The sequence below is a fragment of the Ovis aries genome, chromosome 10 (assembly GCF_016772045.2).
Source record: "Ovis aries strain OAR_USU_Benz2616 breed Rambouillet chromosome 10, ARS-UI_Ramb_v3.0, whole genome shotgun sequence".
Taxonomy (NCBI): Eukaryota; Metazoa; Chordata; class Mammalia; order Artiodactyla; family Bovidae; genus Ovis; species Ovis aries.
This window is the reverse complement of record NC_056063.1, coordinates 18,458,118-18,478,079: the sequence shown is the minus strand read 5'-3', so window position 1 is coordinate 18,478,079 and position 19,962 is coordinate 18,458,118. Positions and strand designations below refer to the sequence as shown.

Here is a 19,962-nt window from a genome sequence, read left to right as displayed (position 1 = left end):
GTCCACCCCTCTTAGAAACAAAGACGAAAAACAGTGAGGAAGTCAATTACTACAACTCAGATTTAATTATGTGTATAAATGGTATTTTTCAAAGTTAACATGTCCATTCATTCCACCAATATCATTTGAAAAAATGAAAACATAACTACTGAATAAATGAGTTGGCATTAGAATAAAAGAATCTTAGTTGGAAGGGAAAATGAAAGAGATCATTGATCACTGAAGTCCTGTGGTCTGGGAGTCTCTAGGGTTCAAATCATAAAATGATAATCTTTGGCAAATTTGCTTAAATTTTTTAAAACTTAAGGGAACCCATATGTTTACTTTCAATAATGCCTTAGTAACTAAAGTAGCAAGTGTTTTACCTTTGCTAGAATTCAATGCAGCAAGGTAACACAATTTACCTTTATACTGATAAAAAGCAAGGGCTGTCAGGCTTGAATAAAATTAGGAAAAATTTTTATTTAATAAAGTTTGGTACACTTTCTAAAAGAGATCTAAGGTGGGGGAAAGTTTGGTGGTTTCTGACTGCAATATAAATCTGATTCAACTTATCTTAAAAATGGTTTGCAGAATGAGAAAAATCAAGGCACATACTGAAAAGAGGTAAAACAGAAAAGGGACAGGCATTTTTGACAAAAATAACTCACTTCAAAACTCTCCTAAATATCTAGGTCTCATATAAACTTGACTACTTGTTTATAGCTGAACATGTGATAGAAATAATTACCAATCTGAACATCAATAATTATGAATATCAGGCCTTTAAAATTATAATGTACATAAGGAAAAAAACTGATTCACTGAGAGAGTATTTATAATCACTTCTTTCAAAACAACACCTGTTGCATCTAAATTATATAGGGCATAAAGATGTTTAAAGTACAGAAAAACAAACGGTCCTATTAAATTGAAGTTGAAGATACCCTAGCAAACCTGGAAGCCTGTAACTCTCCACAGTCATTTCAATCCTAAGGGGAAAAGGTGCTATATGGAATGTGATATATTCTTCTGGTAGCTACCATTCTTCTGGTATCTACTTCTAACATGCAGAATAAAGAGAGGTGAATGAATAAAGAAGATGTGGTGTATATATAACCAACTAAATGTCACTCAGCCATATAAGAGAAGGAAATCATTAATGCCATTTGCAGCAACATGGACGGACCTAATCATACAAAGTTAAGTCAAAGACAAATCTCATATAATATCACTTACATGTGGAATCTAAAAACCAATACAAATGAACTCACAGACAAAACAGAACAAGACTCACAGACATAGCAAACAAACTTATGGGTTACCAAAAGGGAAAGAGCTTGGGAGAAACAAGATATTCAATATCTTGTTATAACCCATAATGGAAAAGAATTTGAAAAAGAATACACGCACACAGAACTGAATCACTTTACTGTACACCAGAAACCAATACCACACTGTAAACTTCAATTAAAAACAAAAAGCAGGGTAAGGTGAAGAGAAAATCTAAGGGAGAACTAGGGCAGAGCATAGTATTAAACAGTGCTAGGCCTTATTGGAAAAGCGAGATATCACCAAGATACTATCCTATGAACAAAGACATAATCTATTAAATTTTGTAAATGTGAAATGTCTTCTGACCCAGTGGTTTCACTTCTAGGAACCAACATTACAAAAGTACTCTTATTTGTGCACTAAATGTATATATAAAGCTATTCACTGCAGCAGTTTGTAGTATCAAATGTTCAAAAATAAACTAAATGTTTGTTACTAGGGGAATATATAAATAAATTACATGTCCATACAATGGAAAATACATCCGCTAAAAAGATTAAGCTAAACACAGAAGCAGAGGTACTCTTCACTACATGAAAAAAGCAAGGTACAGAAAAACACAAAAACTAGAAACTTTTATTAGCTGCCTATGGAGGAGAAGTAGGTAACTTAGGGGAAAGAATGAGAGAGGTTTTCATTGCTTACATTTTTATTTCTTTTGAATCTTAAACCATCTGAATCTATTGCCTATTCCAAAAGCATCAATAATTACTTAAATTGGTTAAAAAGTATAAATAAATAATAAAACCTCAGTGGAAAAAAAAAATCCTCTGTGTGTGTGTGTGTGTGTGTGTGTGTGTGTGTGTGTGTGTGTGTGTGTGTGTGTGAAGGGGGAAATGAGGAAGGGTTAGAGGGGCAGAATGAATAAAAATTTATCAGTGGTTATTTCTATAAAGGTGGGAATACAAAGAGAGCAATGGATATTCACTTCTCACTTTAATACTATGAGTTTCGACTATATATGTGTGTTTATATATAAATATACATTTATATATGCATGTTCATATAGAAATATATATTTCTTTGAAATACTGAAAGGGAAATATAGAAAAATGGAAAAAAATGACAAGAAAGATGTTAGTGAGAAGAACTACATGCTATGCCTTGAAAGTTGGCATTCAAATCTGTTAACAGTTACAAGAGTCATAATGACCACAAAATAAAATAAAATTTCTTCTCCGAAGAAGCCTAGCTAGTCTTCATTCAGAGATGAGAGTAAAATTCCTTCCATGGGTCCTCAGAAAAAACAATATATGCTGCAGTAAAAATAGCAGTCAAATTACATATTATTATAACAATTATCTACAATTACATGTTAGATATATCTGAGTAGTTCATGATGAAAGCTCATGATGAACTTTAATAATGCTATCCGACATATATATTAAGTTTAAGACACTAAATGGTGAAGAGGGAAGAAATGGTTTGATTAAATTTACAGAGTATAAAAGTAGAGAAAAATCAACAAAACCAAAAATTGGTTTTTTGAAAAAAAGATTGATCAAGAAAAAAGATTCAAATTAGTTAAAATTAGAAATGACATAAGGATATTAAGACCAACCTTATAGAAATTTTAAAAAGAATCATAACAGGAATGCTATAAGCCACTGCCTGCTGACAAATCAGATAATTTAGATTAAATGGACAAACTTCTAAAAAGACAGAGATGACCAAACCAACACAAAAAGAAACTGACAATTTGAAAAGACCTGTAACAAAGTTACGAGACTAGGCTAGTAATTGTAAAACCTCTCCACAGAGAAAAGTCCAGGCTCAGCTGGTTTCATTGATGAATTCAAACATCTAAAGCAGAATTAGTATCAATTCACCAAGTGAACGGAGAAGGCGATGACACCCAACTCCAGGACTCTTGCCTGGAAAATCCTATGGACGGAGGAGCCTGGTAGGCTGCAGTCATGGGGTCAGGAAGAGTTGGACACGACTGAGCGACTTCACTTTCACTTTTCACTTTCATGCATTGGAGAAGGAAATGGCAACCCACTCCAGTGTTCTTGCCTGGAGAATCCCAGGGACAGGGGACCCTGGTGGCCTACCGTCTAGGGGGTTGCAAAGAGTCAGACACGACTGAAGTGACTTAGCAGGAGCACCACCACCAAGTGAAAGTGAAGTCACTCAGTTGTGTCCAACTCTTCAAGACCCCATGGACTGTAGCCTGCCAGGCTCCTCCATCCATGGGATTTTCTAGGCAAGAGTACTGGAGAGGGTTGCCATTTCCTTCTCCAGGGGATCTTCCCAACCCAGGGATCAAACCCTGGTCTCCTGCACTGCAGATAGATGCTTTACCATCTGAGCCACCAGGGAAGCCCATCAATTAACCAAAATGCTCCATAAAAGCTGAAGAGAAGGAAACAATTCCCATCTCCTTCAGCAGTCAGTACTACCCTGACACTAAAATCAGACAAGACACTGTAAGGAAAGAAGATAGAGATCAAATCTCTTATGAACAAATGCATAAAAATGCTGAACAAAATACAAGGAAACAAAATGTAAATATATGTGTATATATATATAAGAATAATTACGTACCATAAACAAGTGAAACTTTTCCTAGAAACACAATGTTGGTTTAAAATCTCAGAAGAATATAATACATTTTAACAAGGAGAAAAAACATACAGTTGTCTCAATAGATGCAGAAAAAAATCATTTGACAAAATCCCAAACCATTTGACAAAATACTCAACACAACTGGAACAAAAAAAAAGTTCCTCAACCTGACAAAGGCATCTCCAGAAAGCCCACATCAGAGGTAACAGTAAGACTGAATGTTCTCCCACTAAGTTCAGGAAAAAGGTAACAATGTATTGGAGGTTCTAGCCAGGGCAATTGGCTAAGAAAAAGAAATAAAGGGCATCCATCTCAATCCCAAAGAAAGGCAATGCCAAAGAGTGCTCAAACTACCACACAATTGCACTCATCTCACATGCTAGTAAAGTAATGCTCAAAATTCTCCAAGCCAGGCTTCAGCAATACGTGAACCGTGAACATCCAGATGTTCAAGCTGGTTTTAGAAAAGGCAGAAGAACCAGAGATCAAATTGCCAACATCTCCTGGATCATTGAAAAAGCAAGAGAGTTCCAGAAAACATCTATTTCTGCTTTATTAACTACGCCAAAGCCTTGGACTTTGTGTCCCACAATAAACTGTGGGAAATACTGAAAGAGATGGGAATACCAGACCACCTGACCTGCCTCTTGAGAAACCTCTATGCACGTCAGGAAGCAACAGTTAGAACTGGACATGGAACAACAGACTGGTTCCAACTAGGAAAAGGAGTACGTCAAGGCTGTATATTGTCACCCTGCTTATTTAATTTCTATGCAGAGTACATCATGAGAAACGCTGGGCTGGAAGAAGCACAAGCTGGAATCAAGATTTCCGGGGGAAATATCAATAACCTCAGATATGCAGATGACACCACCCTTATGGCAGACAGTGAAGAAGAACTAAAAAGCCTCTTGATGAAAGTGAAAGAGGAGAGTGAAAAAGTTGGCTTACAGTTCAACATTCAGGAAACTAAGATCATGACATCCGGTCCCATCACTTCATGGTAAATAGATGGGGAAATAGTGGCTGACTTTATTTTTGGGGGCTCCAATACCACTGCAGATGGTGACTGCAGCCATGAAATTAAGACCCTTACTCCTTGGAAGAAAAGCTATGACCAACCTAGATAGCATATTAAAAAGTAAAGACATTACTTTGTCAACAAAGGTCCATCTAGTCAAGGCTATGGTTCTTCCAGTGGTCATGTATGGATGTGAGAGTTGGACTATAAAGAACGTTGAGTGCTGAAAAATTGATGAAGAAAAGATAGAAAAGATATTACTACTACAATAACAGTAGTAGGAATTTTGTTTCTATATAATTTAAGAGAGTGATGCATTAAAAAATCATTAGTTTGTTTTGGGACTCTCAATATAAAAAGGCATACTTTTGTGACATCAATAACTGAAAGGAGTGTGGACAGGGCTAATGAAGTATAATTTTCTATATTATTGAAGTTAAGCTTGAAAAAATTCAAATTAGAGTATAAAACTTTAAGATGCTAAATGTAATCCCCATAGTAATGACAAAGAAAACAAACAATATACACAGAAGGAAGTAAGAAGGGAATTTAAACATTTCAATACAAAAGGTCAGCTAAATACAAAAGAATCACTGAAAATAGAAAATCAACAGAAAATCCAAGGAAATCAAAAGCTGATACTTTAAAAAGATCAATAAAATAAAAAAGCCCACAGCCAGATTAACTTTTAAAAAGAGAGTGAAAAAGAAGACATTATTATAATAGAAATGTATGTGACTCTTTTTTCCTTGCTGTCTTTTGAATTCTCTCTTTAACTGTTGCCATTTTAATTATGATATGCCTTGGGTTCATACTGTCTGTGACTTTGTTTCCTGCACCTGGATGTCTGTTTCCTGTCTCTGTTTGGGAAGTTTTCGGCCATAATTTCATGAGATAAATTTTCTACCTCTTTCTCCCTCTCTTCTCTTTCTGGGACCCCTATTAATGTGATTTTTAGTACACCTAATGTTGCACCCAAAGTCTCTTAAACAATTCTCATTAAAAATTTTTTTTCTTTTTGCTGTTGGGACCAAGTGATTTCCATTATTCTATCAGATACCTTATGCACTCTTCTGTATCACCTAACCTGCTGTTAATTTTCTCTAGTGTTTTTCATTTCAGTAATCCTGTTTTCTAGCTCTGACTGGTTCTTTTTGTATGTGTTTTCTAATCCCTTGTTAAAATTCTGTGTTCATCTATTCTTTTCCCCAATTCAGTTAGCATTCTATTGGATTCTTTATAAGGTATTTACCTCGTTTCATCAGATTTTTTTCAGGGGTTCCTGCCCTTTCATTTGAAATACAGCCCTCAGTCTTCTCATTTTGTTCAGCCTTCTGTCACCATGAAATTAGGTGAGACAGTTACCTATCCCAGTCTTGGAGGTATGGCCTCGTGTGGGGGTGTCCCAATGCGGTTTGCCTGTGCCCAGTGGCTCTGGTCTGCGAGCTGCTGGATCACAAGCGAGCGAACGCAGGCTGTTTTCCCCTGGGCTGGGCGGGCAGCCATCATTCTGGTGGCCTGGAGTTGGAGCAGCTACAGTCCGAACTGGGGCTTCTCTGCTCAAGGGCAGTCTCCATCCTATAAGGGGTGGGGGCGGGGCTCCAGCGGCTGGAACGAAGTGTACTGAGGCAAGTGGGTTTCTGACAGGAGACCCTGTCTAGGTATGGGTCGCGTCCAGGTCTGAGGACATGGGCTGAACTTCTGTGCTGGTTTCTCTCCCTCCCCAACCCCTGGCGTGCATGCCTTGCTTAGAGGCCGGGTCAGGACTTGAGCGGGCGCCTGCGCTCACTGGCCCGGTTTCACTCCCCTCCAGATGCGCGCAGGGACACAGAAGCCTGCGATGGCAGGTCCCACCCTAGAGCTAGTTTTACTCCCCCTCAAGTGTGTGCAAGGTCGGCCTACCAAGTGACAACATTCTCCGCCTGGGATACACTGACACCCAGGCTGGCAATGTCTGCCTCCACACTGGTCAGAGTCGGGGCAGGGTGCAAGCAGGCTCGCAGCCCTCCAAGTGAGCACACTCTCAGGAGCACCCCGTGCCTCAGTGGGTGCAGCGCCAGGGCAAGAGGCGCTGGAGCAGGAGCCCTGAGCAGGCTGCGGGATACACTGGGATGGTCCTGGTAAGCCGGGCCAGGAAGTTTTCCATCTGCTGACTCTGTGCTGTGACCGGGAGGAGGCAAGTCTGTGCATGTCCTTCAAGGGCCGAGACTTGGTTTCTTAGAGCCCTCTGGTAAGCCCCAGTAGTTTCCAAACCAGCTCAAGGGGTCGTCTTCCCAGTGTTGGACCCGTGGGCTAGGTTGCCTAATACGTGGCTCAAATCCCTCACTCCCCCAGGGAAAACCCCCAAGCCTGTGCCATCTCCCTCCCCTTCTATACCCTCCACTAGCGGGTGCAAGTCCTGACCAGACCAGACTGCTTCTCCTCCCTTCCTGCCAGCCTTTGTGTAGTTCTTCCTTTACAGCCTCGGTTGTGAGAGAGCCATCTGGCTAGTTCCCAAATCAGTTTTACCAAGCACCGCTCTATATGTAGTTGTGGTTTTGACGTGTTGGTGAGTGAAGGTCTACTCCATCGTGATCTCTCCTCCCCAGGTATGGTTTTTCACAATGGACGCACCAATATACATTCTTAACAACAATGTACTGTTCCCTTTTCTCTATATTGTCACCAACGCTTGTTACTTCTTGTCTTTTTGATAATAACCATTCTAACAGATGGGAGTGGTATTTTACTGTGGTTTTGATGTGCATTTCCCTGGTGATTAGAGGTTAAGCACCATGTACTTGTTAGCCATCTGTGTGTCTTCCACGGAAAAATACCTATTCAGTCCGTCATCCCATTTTTTTTAAACTGGATTGTTTGTTCTTTAAGTATTTTGGATAGTAACTCCTTATTAGATACAAGATTTGCAAATATTTTCTCCCAACTGGTAGGTTGCCTTTTTATTTTGTCAATGTTTCCTTTCCTATCAGAAGCTCTTTATTTTGATGTAGTTCTACTTGTTTATTTTTGCTTTTGTTTGCTCTGCTTTGGGTGTCAAAAAATCATCGCCAAGACGGTGGTCAAGGAGCCTGCACCTTTGTTTTCCTCTAGGAATTTCTGGCTTCTTACGTCTATCAAGTCTCTTAATCCAATATGAGTTAATTTTTATCTATAGTCTGAGACAGTGGTCCAGTTTTCCCAGAACCCTTTACTGAAGAGATGGTCTTATCACTATTGAATATTCTTGGCTTCTTCTGTCATAAATTAACTGACCATATATGTGCAGGGGTTTATTTCTGGGCTCTCTTTTCTTTTCTCTTGATCTATGTGTCTGTCTGAATACTAAATCCCATTCTATTCTGATGACTACAGCTGTGCAATAGTTTGAAATCAGGAAGTGTGATGGCAGTGATAATGATACAATACCAAAGGCATGATTCATAAAAGAATTTATAACCTGGACTTTATTAAAATTATTTCTGCTCAACGAAAGACCCTGTCAAGAGAATGAGAAGTTAAGCCACAGCATGGGAGAAAATACTGGCAAAAGAAATATCTAAAGAGGACTGTTTTCTAAAACACACAAACTCCTCCTAAAACTCAACAATGAGTAAATATAAACAACAGATTAAAAAATTGACACAAGGTGTCAACACCTCTCCAAAGAAGATGTACAGATGGCAAATAAGCATATGAAAAGATGTTCAGCATCATACACCATTAAGAGAATTACAAATTAAAACAGTGAGATATCACACCTATTAGAATAGCCAAAATGCAAGACAGTGACAATACCAAATGCTCGCAAAAATATGAAAGCAGCAGTGCTTTCTTGAATGGTACCACCACTCTGGGCACAATTTGGAAGTTTCCTACAAAAATGAACACACTTTTACCACAGGATCTCTGCAATAGGATCCAACAACAACACTCCTTGGTGTTTAAAGAGTGGAAAACTCATGTCCACAATAAAAATATATTAACAAATGATACAGATATAGAAGCTTCATTCATAGTAGCTAAAACCTACAAACAACACAGCCACCTTTCAATAAGTGAATGGTTAAACAAACTGTGGTCCAGCCATACCATGGAATACTACCAAAAAATAACAAAGAAACAAACTATTTTCAACGAGCTGGATTGAGTTCCCTCCACAAAACTCCTATGCTGAAGCTGGACCCCTAAGTATCTGAGAACATAACTGTTTGGAGATAGGGTCTCAAGTGGTACATAAGTTAAAATGAGGACAGAAGTGTAAAGCTAATTGAATCTGACTAGCATCCTTACGTGAACAGAAGTCTGGACACCCAAAAGGGCACCAGGGATTTGTGCACAGGAAAACCATTCCAGAAGACAAGGCGGCAGCCATCTGCAAACCAAGGAGGGAGGCTGCAGAAGAAACCAAACTTGCCCATAGTTTATCTCGGACTTCCAGCCTCCAGAACTGGGAGAAAACACATTTCTGTTGTCTGAGCCACTCAGTCTGTGGTATTTTTTTATGGCACCCTTAGCAAACAAATATAATGACATTTAACATCAGTGTGTCTCCAGGGAATTATGCTTAGTGAAAAAAAAAAGACAATCCCTAAGGTTAAATACTACATGATCTTATTTCCATTTCATTCTTGAAATTACAAAATACAGCTGACTCTTGAAGAACATGGCTGCAAACTGTGTGTTCTATATATATTTTCAGTTAGTAAAGACTACTGTTGTTTTCCAGTCACTAAGTTGTGTCCAACTCTTTGTGACCCCATGGACTGCAGCATGCCAGGCTTCCCTGTCCTTCACTATCTCCTAGAATTTGCTCAAATTCAAGTCCATTGAGTTGGTGATGCTATCTAACCATCTTATCCTCTGCTGCCGCCCACCCCACCTTGCCTTTGATCTTTTTCAGCATCAAGGTTTTTTCCAGTGAGTCAGCTCTTGCAAGACTATAGTACTACACTACAGGCATTTTTTTTTCCAATAGTAAATATTATAGTACTACATGAGCTGAGATTGGCTAAACTCTCGGATGTGAAACTACAGAAATGGAGGAACCATGTATATGAAGAAACTGTGTATACAGAGGGTCAACCATAAGTAATACAGATTGTTGACTGTGTGGAGGTTTGCTGCCCCTAACCCCAACACTATTCAAGGATCACCTGAATGTTATCTTTGAGTAAAGATCTTATTAAATGTCTATGTATAGTCAAACTGGTCTATTGGTATTATAAGATAATATTAATACTTGGAAAGATGATTATAATCATTGGTCACTTTTGGGGAATGTTACGAGACAAACTCATCAGCTTGAAAACTAGTCAATAAACAAAAAGAATAAAGCACTTATCCTACCTTTCCTGAATGATCTATACTTCAGAATAAACTTTGATGGAGCAAAGTTTCTATTTACAGAAGAATTACAACTATTAATTGAAAAGGGAAAGATTAGTTCCTCTAATGGCTCCAGTCAATGGTCATCAATAATAGCTTACAATAAAAGAGAGAGAACAAGACATTATGTGTCTACCAATAGGCATACACAAAAACATCTCTGAAGCATTTCTGAAAAATATCAACCCAGGATCTGATCAGGCCTCTAGAATCATTTCTAAAAAACACAGAATTAGGAAATATGTAAACAACGAAGGAGGTATAATCTGTAAAATGCACACAGTAAAAAATCTCACAGGATAAAAACTCCAGTTTCTTCACAAATACAGTGAAAAAAAAATAAGAAAAGAAAGGAAAAGGGGGAGGAAAGGAAAAGGTAAAATCTACAGACTGAAAGAGATTTTAAGACACAGATCAACCAATCACAATGTGTAGGCCTTATTTAAATCCTGAACTTACTGAAAAAAAGAATTTATGAAACAAGATAATTCAAACAATGGATATTTGATATTAAGGAATTTTCATTAATTTTATCAGGTGTGATGAACTGTGGTGCTTCTGTTGTTTGGAGGGGATTATCTTCTGGTGCAGCTTGTAGGATCTTAGTCTCCAAATCAGGGATTCAGTCCATGACCCCTACAGTGGAAGTGTGGAATCCTGATCAGAGGAACACCAGGAAATATCTTGTGGTCATTGTTTTAAAGAGTTCTTTTTTTTTCCCCCATACATACTGAAATATGTATAGATGAAACATCATATCTTGGATTTACTTTAAAATAATCTGGAGTCAGGGAGAAATAGAGTTTGGCCATGACTGATAACTACTGAAGCTGGTTAAGAGGTATGTGAGAGTTCATACTATTTTCTTTAACCTACTTATATAAATATCTGAAACTCTCCAAAATAACATGTCTTTAGAAATTAATCTTAGAAGTAGAATCAGAAATAAAAGAACCTGCAGACATCCTACATCTGTAATACCAATGTAACATTCACATCCATGTTCTTTAGCAGTTTACAGTCCGTGGGGTCGCAGAGAGTCAGATACGACTGACGACACACACACAAACATGTTCTTAAATGTATTTTGCTCAGCAAAACCCACAAGCAATCAGAATATAAGCACCATCTTCAAATAGATAGGGTGTATATATAACTAAGGACTAAAAAATTACAGGTAAAGAAATTTTTCATTACACATAATTTTAAAATATATTTCTACTAAGATTATTAAGAAACCTCTTCATATTTTTGTAGCACAGCTTAAATAGAATGCCTAGTTTTACTCTAATTCCAAACTATTCTCTTCAATTATCTTTCTAAATGTAATTACCTCTAAAATGCTTCTATCAAGGGTAATATATTTCAAAGCCCTTGAATATATACACACACAAATAAACATACAAACATACAAATGCACACACAACCCTCTATGCAAAAGCCTAAAAGGCTGATATTCAGACATCATTTCTGCTTATGAGCAAACTGAGAACTGGTTAATTGGGATTAACCAATTTGCTTAAAATCATATAGCTATATTACAACTACAATAAGAGTTTTTTGCCCTGAGGCCCAAGGTTTATTTCTTCTCTGCCACACTGTGATTCAAGATGCAGAAAGAAAACCAATATTCCAACAACTGATTTACCATAAGTCACAGTATGAGAAGTACATCTGACCAATTTCTTATTTTATTCATATGCTGTAAGCAGCATCAACACAATTTAATCATATGACAGCAACCACATATTACACACTTACTAAACATTTATACAAAAAGGAGACATTTCTAGACAAAATACCACAAACCTTTCCTTTAAAAGGATTAATATATGCTTTCCTGCGTGTATAAACGACTTTTTTTTACTCTCAAGAACCTAAAAATATGCATTTTAATGAAAGTGCCACGTCAGAATCACTATACATCCATTTAAAACTTCAACCATTTTAACTGATCCTTAAATTCTTTAAAAAAAAAAATACTAATATAAGATTTTCTGCAGTAGCTCATTAGTAAAAATATTCTACTTGCATGACCAAATATAAGCACTCATTTACACTAATAAATGCTTTATATGCATGAATTTAATCTACCAAATAACTCCAAGACCCAGAAATTATTGTTAGTTCCATTTACAAATAAGATAATTGAGACTTGGAGATTTCAGGTACCTTTTCAAGATCACAGAGGCAGTAAATGGTAGATTTGAAACTTGAGTCAGTCCAGTCTCATGACAAATTCTTGCTCTTAACCCATCCTTTGTTTCAATAAACATTATCTATTTTCAGTTGCCAAAAATTACCCTGTTACCACATTCTTCTTGTTTCAAAGAAGATAGCCAAGTGCAACTAGAATGGCTGCATCAGAAACAGGTTCATTTTGTCACTCTCTGGCTTCTCAGCACTCACTGTGTCACATTCTCCCTTAGAAATTACTGTATAAAGGAAGATTAAATTATCAGGCCAACTCTCAAAAACTTAACTATCACTGAAAATAACATTTCTATGGAAGAGTCTGGTGAACTGTAACAGAAAAATACAACATCATCCTGTCACACCCAACGAAAAGATGCCCCAAGTTCCAAATGTAACGTGAAATTCCTTTCTTATTTTCCTCAGCACACAACCAGGAATGACTTCTCATCTCCTAGTCCCCATCAAGAGCATCATCAGGAGATGAGTTTTAAACTATGCCAGTTCCCATGGAAGATAGGGACAAAGCCAGGAGAAAGAAAAGGGTAGGATAAAAACCAGTAACATTTATGTATTTATATATGTATATATGAAAGCTGAAGCCCAAAACTATTACTGCTAGAATTCAGTCTTTTTAAAAAAGTTTCCTGTGAACTAGCCTGCAAATCTAACTACCTTATTATACTTACTAAGATATCTGGATTCCTGGGTCAGGAAGATCCGCTGGAGAAGGGATAGGCTACCCACTCCAGTATTCTTGGGCTTCCCTTGTGGCTCAGCTGGTTAAGAATCCACCTGTAATGTGGGAGACCTGGGTTCGGAAGATCCCCTGGAGAAGGGAAAGGCTACCCACTCCAGTATTCTGGCCTGGAGAATTCCACGGATCAGAGTTCCATAAAACTGAGTGACTTTCACTTTGAAGAGATCTGGAACACAACTCACTTAAAAATTGGCAACTATCTGCACTTACCAATGCTGTCTATAATCAACTACCCCTTCTCAACTTTCTGAAAACTAAAAGCCTAGTATCTATGGAAGAGAGAGAAGTGAAGGAGTGATGACTCTCTTTAACAGCACATGCAAAGAAACAGCTTTGTACATGATGTACTCAAATCAGTGGAAATATATATTAGGTGCTTTAGGATGATAATACCAAAGTCATTCATCCAAGATACTGGAAGAATGCCTTTTTAGTATGTAGTTCTAGAGTATGTTCAGATCTTTGGAAATTGTGAGGTTTCTCTTTTCTTTATTACCAGATGCTGAAGCTGAAACTCCAATACTTTGGCCCCCTCATGCGAAGAGTTGACTCATTGGAAAAGACCCTGATGCTGGGAGGGATTGGGGGCAGGAGGAAAAGGGGACGACAGAGGATGAGATGGCTGGATAGCATCACTGACTCGATGGGCATGAGTCTGAGTGAATTCTGGGAGTTGGTGATGGACAGGGAGGCCTGGTGTGCTGCGATTCATGGGGTTGCAAAGAGTCGGACACGACTGAGCAACTGAACTGACAGACCGAATGCTTGTGTCCCCCTCAAATTCAGATGCTGAAAACCTGATGCCCAACAAGATGGTATCAGGAAATAGAGCCTTCAGGAGTGATTAAGTCAGGAGGGAAGGGCCCTTATGAATGGAATCGGTGCCCTTCTGAAAGAGGCCAGCAACAGCTCCCACCAGCTCTGCCAACCAAGGCCAGTGACAAGGCACTATCTGTGAATTCCCTGTGAATAAAGAAGTGTGCCTTTACTAGACCCAGAATCTGCCTGCACCATGATGTTGGACTTCCCAGCTCCAGAACAGTGAGAAATAAATTTCTATTGTTTATAAGCTATCCAGTCTAAGGTATTTATTTTAATAGTCCAAACAGACTAAAACACTAGAGCTTTTTTTCAACAGTTATAAATAGTATTTTTATGGGATGTATATAAACATAGTTTGCTGCGTTGATCAGATCAGTAAAAAAACAAGTCAGCAGTGTACTCTAATACAATGCTGAATGAAAATGTAAACTCATTAAAAGTGATTAGAGTGCAGTTTAGCAAAAATTACCGAAAGTTTTATAAATGCTCATAGCTTTTGACTCAGTAATTCAAATTGTAAGAATTTATCCTAATAATCAGAGATTCACTCATTAATCCATTTAACAAATAATTGAAGACTTAATTTGCACCAGGTATCACTCTTACGAATAAGGATGTTTATCACATTATTTTACAGCTCCAAAAAGTTGGGGGGGAAATGTCAAATAACAGAAAGCTAACAAATCAGAATACATCTAATGGATAAAATATTATAACACCACTGGAAATGACATTATCAAATACATCAAAAAATATTTAACAACATAAAATGCTCATGTTAAGAAAAAAACATTTTTTTAAGATACAAAACTACATGTAATTACATATATAACTATATGTATGATCCCAAATCTGTGTTTAGATCTTATTAGTCGGGATCCTTAGTTAAGTTACTCAGTCTCACTCAGCTTCAGTATCTTCATTTATAAAATGAAGATTTTACATTTTACATGTAAAATAAGGATTTTATACTTCACATCTTAAGGCTTGTCAGATGAGTTATTTGCAAAATGCTTATAATATTCTCTAGTACATATAAAGTGTCAATAATTATTTGCTAGTGATATTATTATATACATAGATGTTAATATATATGTACATGTATTCAAGAAAAAATAGAATGTCAAAATATTATCAAGATTCTGAATTCTAAATAATTATAAGGCAATCGGGAAATTTCAATACTGATTATGTATTATGATATTAAAAATTATTTTGAGTCATTTTTTGTTTTTTAAGAAGTCTTTATAGCATAATGAACTATTTATGAATAAAATATGAAACCTAAGATTTGTTTTAAAATACTTTGGTGAGGGGCTTACACGGAGAGTTGGGTTTTAATTTTTAATGTTATCAGAAATAAATTACCTCTGGGTAATAGGATTATTAGTAGCTTTGCTTTATAATTTTCCACTTTCCAAATTTTCTATGGTGATTAAAAATTACTTCTGAAATTAAAAAAAAGTTTTCAAAAATTTTTGACATTCCTTACCAATACTCCATCCACAGATGAAACTTTTTCCCAAGTTAACCAAGCTCTTTCTCTGACATGATCTGGTATCTTTAATTTCTGACATAATGCAGTAAAATCAGGTTCTTCAGTTTCTTCAAACTCAAGCCTACCAAATGAAAAAATATATAATAGGCACATATTTACAATCAAATTAATTAGATAAATATGTTTCAATAGTTTGCATAGAACAGCACTATCCTGAAAGACAGCATCACTAAATAGTTTAGAATCTTATTTATCTTTGAAAAAAATTACACTTAGAATTTAAACATATATTTATCTTTTTCAGTCTTTCCAGAATGGTAATACCACACAGTGAAAAATGTTTGCTGGTCTGGTGAATCACATACTTCAGAGCAGCAAAGTAGCTTAAAGTAAGTACAAGAGCTAAAACTGGGAAAGTTGGGTTGGTTAACAGCAAGAGGAAAGCAATAGATAATATTACAAAACCAATTCAATATCATTAACTTTTGCTAAAATGCAGTCTACCCTTCACAGTGTTTTATTTAATCTACTTACTAGTAGTTCTTAGATGATGATTAAATTCAAGCTTTCTTTCTGATTTTCCTTAACCAAGACAGGCAGACAAAAAACTCTTCTTGGCTAATTCTTTTTCAATCAGTTAATGTCTACTTGACCTCTAATAATAATAGTACAAGGAATCGCTAATAATTTTTTAGTATTTATTATGATCCCAGACAAAGTACCTTAGATGAAGGTAGACTGAATCCCCACATCAGCCTATTAGGTAAGTCCTCTTACCCTGTTTTACAGATAAATACCAAATCAGAGAAGTTAAAGCACTCACTTGAAATCACAAACAGTATGTCAGAAACCCTGATAGAAACCCAATAATCTAACTCTATAATCCTTGCCCTTGAGCACTATTCCAGACTGCCAACCCTTCTCTGAAACATAATTAACTTTTGGTTATCTCAAGAATGAAGATGGTGTGCTGTTTCCCTTAAGTAAACTCTCAACTCTCAAAGTAGGCATGGGCTCCATCACTGGAAATGCAATTGGACTGGGCCCTGAACCCACCCCAGGTAAAGTTCTCAGCTTCAGACTGCCAGGCAGTGGTTCTATCTTTGTTAAGTAGTTAACCAGTAGTTTGATAGCCCATAAGGACACATTTTATGGGTAAGGATAGATCAAGAACAGACTTTATCTTGCATGGTTCTGACTTAAAGAATTTGTGATAGTTTCATCATTTAAAGTATATAAAATGAAATGCTGGAAAATAGAAGGAAAAAAGACTTTCTTTTCCCAGGTGCTGGCCAGAACTTCAGTATTTCTGGTTACTCCACAATATTCAAGAATGCTTCCGAGCTCTGTGGATAACACAGGGTTCTTTGCAGTAGACTTCACTGCTCTTACCAAAAGGAAACTGGAAAATACTGGACATATCAGAGTTTAATCAGAAACTAATGTCTTCTCCTAGAACATCCCTGGGCTTTCTTTTTTTTTCCCACTAGTGAGAATGATTTTTAATTGATAAGACAGTCATATATGAATTTCTAATAGCCTTTCACAAGCCATTTCCAAAAGCTTTTCCCAATCTTTAACAATTTGTCCCGAATTCTCTTAGCGCAGGGGAAGGTGAGAGAAATAGGGCCTGCTGATGGGCTAGGACTGTGGGAGGGAGACAGAAAGGAGTCCCATTTCCCTGTAATTGATGTGCAGTCTCAAAGCAGGGCCAACTCTGACAATAATAATGGATAATTATACTCGTTCAATTTTTGGTTCTAACCATAAAGCATCACAATCAAGAAAAATAAGATGTTGCAATACATTATCTTCCTGTCAAAGTTCCACTGCATTATCGTAGACTTGCTTAAAATTTAGAATCCACTTACGAGAAGAAAAATAATTCCACGTGAGCACAAAAACACTCGTTTTGTACTCCAACAAACGAAACAAAACAAAACAAAACAAAAAAAAACAAGGACACCAGGATCCTTGCTGGCTCAAAGCCGAAAGGCAAAATGGAAGAAATAACGAGGCACGCTGAAGCCAACGAAAATACGCAAGAAGAGTTCTAGAAAACAAGAGAAAAGTTCAGGAACTTTTAAGCTCTTGGGCTAAACGTCTCACAATATTTTTGCCCAGGTACGAGTTCTTTCTAAAGAGTTACGTTCCACCAGTCACTACCTATGGCCATGAATCCCCAAGACCGAAAAGCCCCTTCTAAGAGAACGCCACAAGGCGCCTCAGCCGAGCTTCCTGGGGGGTAACCGACACCCAGGACCCTGCCCTTCACGTCCGCGGGCATCTCTGCCGCTGCACCCAAGGCTTTTCTGACTGTCTCTCCCAGGACTGGGCTTCAGATACAGCTGCGCGCCCGGGGGCGGTGGGGGGAGGGGGGCACTTCCAACTGTTGCATCGCTAGAGACCAAAAGAGAAAGTCAAAAGACCACTGGAGGACTACAAATCTCAACGGGGAAAAAAACCTATCCAGCAAACACCAGTTAGTTCTTTTCTTTTTTTCCTCTTTTGCGTGTGATGGGGTCTCGAAACACCCGCCGGATGCGCAGGGCCGTCTCGCGGAGCAAAGGCGGCACCTGTCACTTCGCTCAGCGACCCGAGCCCCACCCGCCCGACACCTGTCAAGCTGGAGCCGAGACCCCCCTCCCGGCCGCCCTTCCCAGGCGGCGCCCGCACCCAGACCCCTGTCAGCTCCCTCCCGGCGCTCCGCCGCGAGGGGTGGTAGAGGGGGGACCGTCCTCCCGCCGGGACCGGCGCCCCGCGGGGACGCGCCCCCGCCTAGACGCCGCGGCTGCCGCCGACGCAGCCTCGGGGCGCCCTCCCCGCTCGCCGCCCGCCGCCGGTGGCTCGGCCCGCTCACCTGGCCAGAGGCAGGTCCTCGGAGCCGCTGTCCTGCTCGGGGTCCTCCTCAGGGGGCGGCGGCGGCGGCGGGGGCTCCGCGGCGGCGGCGGCGGCGGCGGCTGCTCTCCGGGGGGTTTTGGGCGGCATGACGCGCTCGCAGGGCAGGCGCCGGCGGGTGCTGGAGTGGGGCCGGAGAAGGGAGAGGACGCGCGCACCTCGGGCACGCCCCGTCCTCGGCCGACTCCCGTTACAAAAATAATTTGAACGTTCCCCTGAGAAAAAAACCGGGCCGGCCCTCCCCCGCCCGGCAACCGAGCGCCGCGTCCAACCGCGGGAAAACGTCACTTCCGCCCGCGGCGTCACGTCCGCGAGGCTCGCGGGCCCGCCGGCGTCGGGAGGGCACCGGGGTGCTGGGCGAGGCGAGGCGAGGCGCGCGCCGGGCGGGCGGGCAGCCCCGGGCCTGCAACCCAGGCGCCCGCCCGGAGGCAGCGGCCGCCGCCGCCGCCTCAGCCTGCCTCGCCTCGAAACTCGCCCCTGCGGGCGTGGGTGGCCGGGTAAGGGCGCTACCCGGCCCGGTGGGTGCGCGCGGGCTCCCTCGCTATAGCCGGGTGGGTCCGGGGCTGCGGCCGAGGCCCCCGCCGGGGAGTATCGGGCGAGCGCACCCGGGGCGGGCACGCCCCTCTCCTCCGTGGGCGGCGCCCTCCCGCTCGCCCGCGCTCCTCCCGCCCAATCCGTTAAGCGAAGTCAGCCAAAACAAAAACAAACTGCCTCTGGGACACCTATGAGGAGCTGGGTTTTGCCCACTACCAGCGGAGACCAAGTACGGGACGACGAAACTGGCCTTTTGAGAGTTCTTTGAGGGAAGAGGGGTGGGGGCTGCGGGCAAAGAACTGATGACAAGGTGCTGCGCGGTTTTAATAGTAGCGTAAAACCAGGAAGCACCATCGAAACGCCTTAAGGACATCTTCAGAGGAGCAGGGGCATTTGAGTAGAAGTTTGCCAGACGGACTTCACATCTAAGGAGGACTTACTATGTGCACAGGGGATTGTTCTGGCCATTTTATCTCATTATCTTACCGAATCCTCAGAAACAGCCCTTTAAAATGAGTTGTAGTCGTATTACACTTTGGATAGGGAAGACAGGCTCAGAGGAGTTAATTCATTTGCCCAGTACTCCAGTATTCTGGCCTGGAGAATTCCATGGACTGACAGGCTATAGTCCATGGGGTCGCAAAGAATCAGATACGACTGAGTTACTTACACACACACACACACACACACAAACACACACAGCCGATGGGTGGTAGAGGTTTTGAACTGAGATATATGTGACTCTACTTATCCATTAGTGAAGTGAAGTCGCTCAGTCGTGTCCGACTCTTTGCAACCCCATGGACTGTAGCCTACCAGGCTCCTCTGTCCATGGGATTTTCCAGGCAATAGTACTGGAGTGGATTGCCATTTCCTTTTCCAGAGGATCTTCCCAACCCAGGGATCGAACCCAGGGCTCCCGCGTTGTAGACAGACGCTTTACCGTCTGAGCCAATACGTTGTGTTAAAGAAAACACCAAGAAGAGAGAA

At 40.1% G+C, this 19,962-nt stretch overlaps 1 protein-coding gene across 3 annotated transcripts in view; it reads right to left on the bottom strand.

Moving 5' to 3' along the window:
- Positions 1-18,730, bottom strand: part of RB1 (RB transcriptional corepressor 1) — a 119,716-nt gene extending 100,986 nt beyond the window's left edge. For 2 of the 3 annotated variants that reach the window (XM_027973562.3, XM_060394331.1), the window contains exons 1-2: positions 18,401-18,730; positions 15,535-15,661 (exon numbers count right to left, since the gene is read on the bottom strand). In XM_027973562.3, coding sequence (XP_027829363.1) covers positions 15,535-15,661; positions 18,401-18,528 — 255 coding nt within the window. In that variant the 5' untranslated portion in view covers positions 18,529-18,730. Of the gene's footprint in view, positions 1-13,149; positions 13,231-15,534; positions 15,662-18,400 lie in introns of those variants that run through there. The other variant, XM_060394328.1, reaches the window with a different exon arrangement.
- Positions 18,731-19,962: the final 1,232 nt, after the last annotated feature.